Below are 10,936 nucleotides of genomic sequence, written 5' to 3' on the forward strand. Positions count from 1 at the left end.
ATTTTTAAATTTACTTTTTTAATATTTACCGAAATATTATATCGATGGAAAGATTTATAAAATAGACCCTGCCGCCTTCTATTTAGGCGGCAAACTGACGTGGCACACGGCGCCGTGTGCGTATTTTGTGCTTAGTCCCTTGCAGCCCTCTGTAAGGGTAGCAAGGGGCTAAATGCAATTTTTGCCGTGCCAAAAAGCAATTGGCTAGTTCTTTTTGCATCTAAGTCCCTTGCTGCCCTCGCGAATTTTGCACGGAGTCCCCTTGCCGCCCTCGCAGTCCTCCAAAACAACTGTCATGCATCCATGTGCCACGTCAGCTTGCTGCCCAAATGGAGGTCAGCAGGGTCTATTTTTGTAAAGAGAAAATCTACTGTACGGTCCGTAGACACGGGATAATTGGATAACGTTTTACTCTTATCCAATCCCACTCTTTTTTTTCTCTCTTCCAGATCCTTCGTTATCCTCCTCTTCCGCCTCTCCTTCTTCACCCCTCCTTTTCCTCTCCCCCTCCTCTCCACAAAAGAGCTTCTATGCAGGCATGGTGATGATAGAGCAGCCCCAAAAAAAAATCTAGAGTACTATGCCTTCCTCACTGCTAGATCCAGGGCGAGTGGGCAACACCAATCTCATGGCCTCCTTTGTCTCATGGCCACCTCCTCCGTCTCATGTTTTTGAGCCATAGTGACACTCACTAGATCTAGCTCTCATGGCGGCGGGGGCAACTTGGAAGAAGCAAGGTCATCAGGAACTGGGAGGATAAGGCCCAACGTGTGCTCCTCAACCTCCTCCTTCAATGTGCGTTGTCGATGGTGATGAAGGGGCAACGCGATGGTGAGCCATCATGCTCCTCGCCTGATTGTGTGTAGGTATGTCTACAATGTATCATCAGCAGCCGGTACTTGTAGGTATCATGTCTGATACCTGTGGTATCGCGGCTGATACATAGGTATCAGACCCGGTACCCCGTATCATGCCTGGTACCTGTGAATATCACGATTGATACCTAGGTATCCGACCTGGTACCTGGTATCTGGGTATCATGGTTAGGTGTCAGACCTGGTACCCGTAGGTATCAGGCCTGGTACCTGGTATCTGGGTATCATGGTTGGTACTCACACGTATCAGATCTGGTACTTAGGTATCAAGGCTAGGGCTGGTACCTGCAAAGTATCAACTATCAACGCTTCCTCTCCTCTTTTCCCTTTCCCTCGGCTCAATCTCGTTCCTTGCTGTTGTGACTAGTATCGTTGCCTACGACACGTGGGGGGTGCGAGCACATGGAAGTTGGGGGAGGGGAATGACGCTAGACTTACGGGAAGAAAGCTGATACGCTAGCCTCTATAAAGTATCCCGTTCGAACGGAATTCCGTTCTCTAGCAACTCTCTTTTGTAAATCTTTTGGTCGATATAAATATTTCTGTAAATATTAAAAAAATAAATTTAAAAAATGAAAAAATTCAACGGCGCGTGCCGACGTGGCCGCTGCGGCGTGCGTGCGTGCGCCGTGCCGTGCTGTCGCGCGTGACATGACAATCCACCGGCGGGAATCCGGATTGGATTGGATTGCCCCGCATCCTCCCCCTTCCCAATTCCATTCGCCTTCCGCCCCCGATTCAACCATCCTCCTCCTCCCCCCGTCGCCATCCACCACCGCCCCTCCCTCTCGCCGCGCGCGCGCGCGCGCACAGGCGGGACACGCACCTAGAAAGAAAGAGATAGCGCCACAGCCACACCACTGCGAGAGAAATTCCTCTCTCTCTCTCGCTCCCGCGCGCGCGCCCCGCGCCGCCCGCCCCACGAACACCCAAGAAAAGAAACGCCACGCCACGCCATCTCTGCTTCGCCATTGGTGTGGATTGGAGCTTGCTGCGATATCGAGGAGAGTCGCGTGCAGTAATACTACTGATAAATTTGGTTGACGGGGTTAAAGATAGGAGTAGCAAAGAACGTGGAACGATTTCTTGGGCCGCGGGAGGGAGCGATCTTGGGGATGGCGGCGCCGCCGACGCCGACGCCGTCGCCGTCGCCGTCGCTGGACTACTGGCGCGGGTTCTTCAGCGGGGCGCGCGCCAGCATCTTCGACGCCATCGACGCCGCCATCCGCGTCGCCGCCGCCGACCACCCGGACGCCCTCCGCGCGCGCCGCGACGGCATCGCCGAGCGCCTCTACACCGCGCTCGTCGTCCTCCCGCCGCCGCCGCCGGCGGCGCGGGCGCCGGTGCCCGCCGTCGCCGCCGCGGAGGCGGCGACGCGGGCGGACCGGCGGTTGCTCCTCCCCGACGCCGCGCGCGGCGTCCCTAGCCTGTGCAGCTCCGACCGCGCCGAGGCCGTCGTCACGGACGACGACGACGGCGCCGCCGCGGCCGTCGCTCCCCGCGGTGACTGCCACGACCGCGTCGCCACCGAGGCGTTCCGCGTCAAGGCCGCCCTCTCCAACGCCCAAGAGAAGGTCCTCGCCTTCCACCTCGGCCGCCATAGCCGCTGATACCATCTACTAATTCATCTGTTTGTTCGTGCGCGTGATCTCGTCTCCTCTTGCAGACGGAGGCCGAGCTGCTCGAGTTGCTCCGTGCTCTGCAGCAGCTGGAATTCACGGTGGACGCCATCAGGGTGAGCCGCCATGAGCTGCTTCTGTTGCTGCTGCATATGCTTCCATGTCCATTGTTCATAAGTCTAGATTGGTTGTAGGTCACTGAGATTGGAACAGCCGTGAAGCCTCTGCGGAAGCATGGTTCAAAGCAGATTCGGCAACTCGTCCGATCGCTCATTGAGTAAGTTAGCATGAATTCTACCAGTTTCCCTGATTGATTTCCAACGGTTTCAGGCGATACAATATTTTCACATTGCTGTAATTTGCACTGATTTATGTCATTGAATGTTTCCTTGATGTGTGATGGTTGATGGAAACTGTAGTGGTTGGAAGGCTGTAGTTAATGATTGGGTGAACAATGGAGGTGCTATTGTAGGTGAGGAATGGAAATTTGATGAACACCTTCTAGTCCTCAATTCTAGTGTTCTTTTTAGATGTGATCTTAATACGATCTTTCTGAACAAAAACAAAAATCACAGATCATACTCCACAGTCGATGGACGGTTCTTGCTTGGAGCAGGAAGAAGGAGGGTTGCCTTCCCCTCCCATGGATGAGGCTGCTTTCTTCGCCACACCGTGTACTTCCATCCAGTTATCTGAGGTACCTGCTATCTACATGTCAATTTTGTTTCCTAGATAAGACCATGATCCTGTTACCTTTTTTTTTTTTTGACATCACTGGAACGTTGTAAGGTTCTATATGATCTGACAAAATTCCATCTTTCCTTTTCCTTGGAAACCTGCTTTTGGTTTCGAGAAGTTCTTCGATGAAATGGATGATGATGGAAGTGAGTGGTTGCACTTCCTTGATCCATCCTGTGATTCTTCTTGGTCATGCCTTTGTATTGACATAGGTGCTTCTCTGTGCTTCAGACATTAGAACCAACGGCGAAGAGAGCGCGCAACAACATTATCCTGCAAACCAAGAGCCTGCCAAGAAGCAGCTTCCCATGGGCCAAAGGTATGATCCAGAACAAAACTGGAAGCTTGACCAGTCTGCGATGAGGCAGTCGCAGCCATATGAGCCTTCCAATTGGCAAAAGAAGCAGCAATCCGTCACCGGGGCACGACAGAGGCCGTCAGCTGCAGCACATGGTCCCTGGACGCCTCAGAAGATGCATCTTGAACCGAAATTTTCAGAAATGCGACCTAAGCAGCAACAAGATACCTCTGTGGCTCAAAGAAGACCGAAACCAACTATGGCTGATGTAAGCATATCTTATTGTTCAACAGCTACATGTTTATTTCTTTGTGTATGCTCTTGCTCAAAAGTATATATCAATTTGGTCTTTGGGTGCAGCAACTGTCAAGTCAGGTCGATCAAAATTCAGTTCAGGTGAATGCCAAGCTTGAGGCTACAAAACGGATGCTTCAAGAAGGTTACCAAGAATTCAATAATGGTATGCCTTCTGTTTTCCTCCACTGTCTTGTCGTAAAATCATTCTGTGTTAAGTTGAATGACTGTCTAGGTTTTAGTCTTTTAGATACAAAATCATCAACGAGTGCTTTGATCGAAACATACTAGTTCTTGAATCTTGACTCTCGAGTAACTGATGTTGTGAATTCCACGCGCATTGCAGCAAAGAAACAGCGAACAATTCAAGTGGTAGATCCGCAAGACCTGCCGAAGCAAAGGAACCGAAACCTACAACCCAGTTGCAAGCCAAGGAACAGCTCCAGCAACAGCTTGCGGAATCGGCTAGGCATCCGTCGCTGATTCCCATCAAGTTACCACCAATGCTGGAAATTTCTCACCTTCAGTTTCATGCCAAAAGAACCTTACTCCCTCTCACCGACTGGCTGCTGCTTATATACCCTGGATATTTATCGGTCAAATTTTTAGCCCAGCACCGTACATTGTCAACAACAAGGCTTCTCTCAAACAAAAATGTGTTGAGATGCATCGTTGTTGCACTCTAACAAACCTTGGGTCATAAGTGGCTTGTTCCAATGCTTGTCAAACTTGTAGAGATCATAATTGTTCTAGTATATATATAATACACCCATGATATTGCTGAAAATCTGCAGGTGTTTGTGGTTGCAAATTTGCAACGATTTGCTGAAAACCTTGGGTATCTGTTTTTCATTAAAAGGGACATTTTTCTTGCATCCTTTTCTGCCAGACAGGCATATCCTGGTGGTTTGTCTCTCCTAACACAATATATATAGGTCAAGCCAGTTAAGTGTAGCTTTCAGAAGTAAAGACTTGGACTGAAATTGGCAGACAGGTACAAAAACAACTGTGTTTTCAGCTAGGTTTTTTCTTCTCTTGGAACGTGTAGCTCCTCCATTCGAGTGGTCCGGATCAGTGAACCTTGGGTTAGTCAGTTTGACTCCCATTGTTAATTAATTAGGTATAGTTAATTAGTTAATTAATTAATTTGTGGCCTAAAAAGGCTTAGTGAACTAATTAATCACGATGAAGCAGGCAAAGTCGATGCTTTGGTTCTAGATGGTCTAAAACAAATTAGCCGGTCACCCATGTGCAAGATGGAGTGACCTGATTCGTGGCCCAGCTTTCGAGGTGACGTGTCGATATTGTTGCTGCTGACGTGGAAGCCTTTTTCGGTTTGTGGCTACAGCGAGCTGGCAGTGCTGTCACTGTCGCGTGGGTCCCCCGGTCATCGCTTGGCCCATGTGAGCCGTGCCACGTCAGCTATATCCACCCGCGACCGCCAACAGATTTTCATTGAATCGTCATTTTCCTGTTTCTTTTTTCTTCTACTGATAATGGAAATGGACTACTAGTATATCTGTAGCTTCTGCTTTAATTATTTTTCTTTTTCAGTGATGCTGTATTATATTGTGCCTGGATGGAAATGGTGAAATATGTTTGCGTTGTAAAGTGTCGATGGATGGTGGATGAAATTAAGTTTATAGCAATTATCATAGCACACAAACGAATAAATAACTATTACTCCCTACGTTCCATTTTAAGCGTAACCATAAGTTTCCGTGCCCAATTTTGATCGTCTGTCTTATTTGAAATTTTTTTATAATTAGTATTTTTTGTTGTTATGAGATGATAAAACATGAATAGTACTTTATGCGTGTCTTATATTTTTTAAATTTTCTCAAATTTTTTTAAATAAGACGGATGATTAAAATTGAGCACGGAAAAACATGGATGCACTTAAAATAGGATGGGGGAGTAGATAAGTTGATATATTAAATTTAAAGAAGTCTTCTAAGAAATGCTGCTGAAGAAAGATTTTTCTAAAAGAAATTATCCTGCTCAGTAGCTTGAGAAGTGTATCCATCATATAATAATATATAATTCTGAGTATGTATCTAATGTTCTCTCTCCAATTTTAAAATAAACTAACTTTTTTATCCAAATCTAGACATATCAAGAGTATATCTAAATTCTCATATAAAAATAGAGGGTGTAGATGCTATACTACCTCTATCTTAAAATGTTATAAGTTTTGGCTATGCATCTCAACATGATCGAGTACAAAAGTTAAAAGTTATTATATTTTGAGATTAAGTAGTATATTTTTTATATTACTATATCCATCCCAAAATAAGCGCAACCGTGAAGATCCGTGTCTAACGTCTTACCGTACGTCTTATTTGGAAAATTTATGAAAAATTTTAAAAAATAGTCACACATAAAGTACTATTCATGCATGTTTTATTATCTACTTCCTCCGTTTCATATTATAAACGGAGTATGTCTAAATTCATTAACATCTATATAAATGTAAATAATACTAGAAAGTCTTATAATATAAAACGGAAGAAGTAATAATAAAAATACTAATTATAAATTTTTTTAAATAAAACGAACAATCAAATGTTGGATACGAAAAGTGTAAAACTAAATAGGACGGACATACTATCATTTGAAACCGCCAAGCATGATCCTCTTGGGAGCGACGACGTTGACGTGTCCCCATTCCTAAACCGCGGCCTTTTGGAGATGGGCGGTGATATGCTCGAATCAATCTGTTCTTCTTCCTTTTAATTTCCAGCATTCAACACTTGATATCTCTCTCTTCAGTCACCATCAAATATGTCCAATATTTACGGCCGCGTTTTCTTCCGCTCTCCACCAGCCAGCTGCAAAGCACAACAAGATTTTTTGTTTCCCCTTCTAACTTCAGAATCACCAAACTTAGCTTAAGTATACTTGAGTAACATACTCGTGGGTAGGTCAGTACTGCTCCTAAATTATTGTAATTAATATCCACTGTCGATTCTGCGAGTTAAAGCGTTAAAAAGTCAGCTATTGAAGTGTCAAAAGTCAGTTCCAAGTAACGGTGACAATTTTTTTTTATTAAATTTCGAGGGAAAGTAACGGTGACAAATAAGTACTAGCTCCACTAAAGACCTTATGTTTTCATTGTTTATATTTAATGGTTGATCATCCGTCTTATTTAAAAAATACTTATGATAAGTATTTTTATTGTTATTAGATGATGTCAGGGTTATGGATACCACATACCTAATAGTAGTTGACTACATCTCGACAGGACCTACCACATACCATGTCTTATACGGAAACTGATTTTGGATATAGAGGGAGTTCCGGATAAGGAAACACAACCTGAGTTCTACATGGAAACGACAATGACTGCTCGGATTGTATCCATATTGGTTTCCCTAGTTCTACTTAGACAAGGGGACACCTATGGGTATAAATACAAGGCCCCCTAGGAGGAGAGGGGACACACCCACCACAATCTACGGAACAACAGAAGTCACAACATACAATTCAACATACGCCAAGACAAGACGCCGGATATAGACTTCAGGGATAAGCACGGCTAATATCCTACGGTGTCTCCGGATACTGTCAGGAAAGACGAAAGCGCTATCTCTGATCTCGCGGGCATGGATTCGAGGAGGAAGACTACCCTGTTGTCGACTACGAGTCAGAACTTCAGACCGCCATGTCGACAACAGTTAGATAGGCTATCTCAAATATTGTACTGATGTGATTATGGTGAATAAGAGCAATGACCGGCTTCGGCCAACAGGATGTAGGGTTATTACCTGATAATTCAGGGGCCCGAACCTATATAAAAATCCTCGTCTCTGTCTCTTTTACCTCAGTCTCGTATATATCCTAATACCAACGATCCCCATACTATGCAAATACCGAAATCGCGACATCAAACATCAACAATGATAAAACATGAATAGTACTCCCTCAGTTTTAGGTTATAATATGTTACTGTAGAAAAAAATAGTAACATTTTTAACCCAAGACAAATTTATTATGTAAATATATTCAATTATTGATTTAATTATTGATTTAGTGAAACTAATTTAGTATTATAAATATTACTATATTTGTCTACAAACTTAGTCAAACTTGAAACAGTTTAACTTCAACCAAAGTCAAAACGTCTTATAACCTGAAACAAAGGGAGTACTTTATGTGTGACTTTTTTTTTATAAATTTTTTAAATAAGACGGACGGTCAACCGTTGGATATAAGAAAACATAACCGTACTTAAGGTCATTGGTTTAGGCTGTCTTTAGATCTATATCCGATACACATTTGAAGTATTAAACGTAGACTAATAACAAAACAAATTATATATTTCACATGTAAACTGCAAGACAAATTTATTAAGCCTAATTAATCTATCATTAGCAAATGTTTACTGTAGCATCACATTGTCAGATCATGGATCAATTAGGCTTAAAAGCGTCTCGCAATTTACACGCAATCTGTGTAACTAGTTTTTCTTTTGCCTATATTTAATACTCTATACATGTGTCCAAATATTTAACGTGACAGGGTGAAAAAATTTACCCGGGATCTAAACATGCCTTTGCATGGAAGTAGTCAATAAGGCAAAGGACGGAGGAAGAAACAAGTCGGCAAAAGGCAGACAACCAAGATAATGCCGGCAAACTCGCGTGCTTGTCATCATCATCGGTTGGAGAGACAGCCACTGACCACCATTTTTGTTTCCGGACAAAGAGGGAATTATTGATGTGCTTCAACACCGAAGCCGTCCATCGATGATATTATGATAATATAATCGATGATTTTATTGTAACTTATTAGATTTATAAATTGTGATTTTAGTATAAAATTGATCGTTGGAATTTTACAAATTCGACGAAATCTTATTGTAAACATCAAAACGGTTGTTTCAATCGCGAAGTCCTCATCGATCAGAGCAGGATATAAGCCGACTACATGTTTTGATAGAAAATTAAATGCAAGAGCTATAATAAGTTATGTTGACTGATATACATAAGCTACCTTTATACATACTCCAAGATAGATATATTAAATATATAAATGAGAGAAAGAGAAAAATAAATAAAAAATAAAGGCAACCTCATAACTAATATATTGTAAATATTAGCTTAGTACTATTTTGATGGGTTTATAGCTACTCCATCCCAAATAAGTTTATTTTCCACCTATTGCATACTCCCTCCGTATTTTATAGGCCCTCTTTGTTTAGGCTTATAAGCCAACTTATAAGTCGAAAAGTCTAAGCCAAAACAAACAAGCAGCTTTTTTATTTGGCTCTTTTGAAGCCATAAGCCACTCTAACACTATTAAGCCAAAAGCTAGGTTGGAGAAGCTTTTTTGGCTTATATGAGATATATGTATGACTCCACCACTAAACTTAGGACATTAAATCCACTGGCTTATAAATCATATAAGCCAATAAGCTGACTTAAAAGTCTAGGCCAATAAGCCTAAGCCTAAACAAAGAGGGCCTAATGTATGACGTCGTTAACTTTTTGACAAACGTTTGACCTTTCGTCTTATTCAAAAAATTTATGTAATTATCATTTATTTTATTGTGACTTGATTTATCATCAAATGTTCTTTAAGCATGACATAAGTATTTTTATATTTGCATAAAAAATTTGAATAAGACGAATGGTCAAATGTTGGTTAAAAAGTCAACGGCGTCATACATTAAAATACGGAGGGAGTACGTACCAATACAAAATTAAAAAAAATCAGAATACCTCAACTTTATCAAATTCCAATGCAATTATTCCATACTTTATTTATTTCCAATATAAATATTTTCTACTTTCATAAACAGAAGGACGGAGAGTAGTAATTAGCACTACTATTAAACTTGTTAATTGTATGTAATCCATTTATTTTTTTTTAAAAAATAAGAAATAAACTTTAGTTGTTCCGACCGGTGGAAATGGGATAGGATTATTCCTACTATCTACTACTAGTACTTTTTGAAGACATTTCAATCTTATGTGATCAAGAGGATAACGTAAATGATTTAACTGTTCTTCATTCACACTACATTAAAAAAAAGGCAGTTATGTTTTACATATATTTTACTCCCTCCATTTTAAAATATAGGGGCAACTACCTTTTTTTCATATTTAATAATACAATACGGGCATACATGCATGCATATAATTTATGGCCCCGTCATTTGGCTTATTTATGGAATAAGACAAATGATATATTTGTAAACGAAAGTAATTTGTGAATAAAACTTTTATATACATGTTTTTAGCAATTTAAAATCAAAGGCTAAAAAATAAACTTTGATGAGAAAACCTAAAAATCACCTTAAAATTTAAGGTTAAAAATTTAAATTTTAACTGATAAGTATAAGCATAAGCGGAAAGATGAGATCGTAACTAACATCTCTCCCCCCTCTAATGTTTAAATCCTCTAACTTAATATCTCTAATCCCATTAGGTGCGTGCATTATATTTAGATAAATTTTACGGTCGTGGAGGTATCAAAATTTTATTCTAAAAATTTGAAATTTCAAGTTTTACACTAAAAATTTTTAGTACCTGCCAATATCTTTTAAATGATGATAAAAATTATCCTTACGATTATTGGGAGATCCAAATGAGGATGTGATAATAATTTTTTTATGGTCTTATTGGTAGTAATTGCGTCTTATATTTATGTAGTATTAGCATTAGCCAATAGCAAACAGAGAAACAAATGCCTATAAATTTTTAACGCCTTATAATTAGAAATCATGTTGAAAAAAAAGGGCTAGACCAGAGCTGTTCTTCATTTAACACGAATGTTTGTGCCCCGCCGACATGTCCCATCGAGACCATATCCTAACATCGCTGCTAATAATTCCCCGGAATTCCAGAGCTAAACTACCAGCAGAAGCTGATTAAATGGCTCCCAATCCTCTCCCATAACCACAAACAACCCCACTCTCCTGTCTTATCCCCTCTCGCAGTAACATCACCATCACCAAAGAGAAAGCAAGACAATTTAATTGGTCATCAGCAACAGCTAGTGTCACTCCAAATTAGAAATTACACCCCTTCTTTAAACTGAATATATTAAAAAAAAATCACTCTAGGATTTATCTCACTTTCTTTTTCGCTAGAATGACATGTAAATTT

The 10,936-nt window shown here is 41.2% G+C and overlaps 1 protein-coding gene across 1 annotated transcript; it reads left to right on the top strand.

Annotated features, from left to right (window-relative positions):
* The first annotated feature begins 1,592 nt into the window (after window positions 1-1,592).
* On the top strand, window positions 1,593-4,581 carry LOC127765272 (probable mediator of RNA polymerase II transcription subunit 26b). The gene is made up of 9 exons (XM_052290138.1): window positions 1,593-2,449; window positions 2,542-2,610; window positions 2,689-2,771; window positions 2,914-2,966; window positions 3,070-3,191; window positions 3,351-3,378; window positions 3,464-3,798; window positions 3,891-3,990; window positions 4,171-4,581. The coding sequence occupies exons 1-9, from the start codon at window positions 1,991-1,993 to the stop codon at window positions 4,305-4,307; spliced, it is 1,386 nt and encodes a 461-aa protein (XP_052146098.1). The 5' UTR covers window positions 1,593-1,990; the 3' UTR covers window positions 4,308-4,581.
* Window positions 4,582-10,936: the final 6,355 nt, after the last annotated feature.

Source organism: Oryza glaberrima, chromosome 3 (genome assembly GCF_000147395.1).
Source record: "Oryza glaberrima chromosome 3, OglaRS2, whole genome shotgun sequence".
Lineage (NCBI taxonomy): Eukaryota > Viridiplantae > Streptophyta > Magnoliopsida > Poales > Poaceae > Oryza > Oryza glaberrima.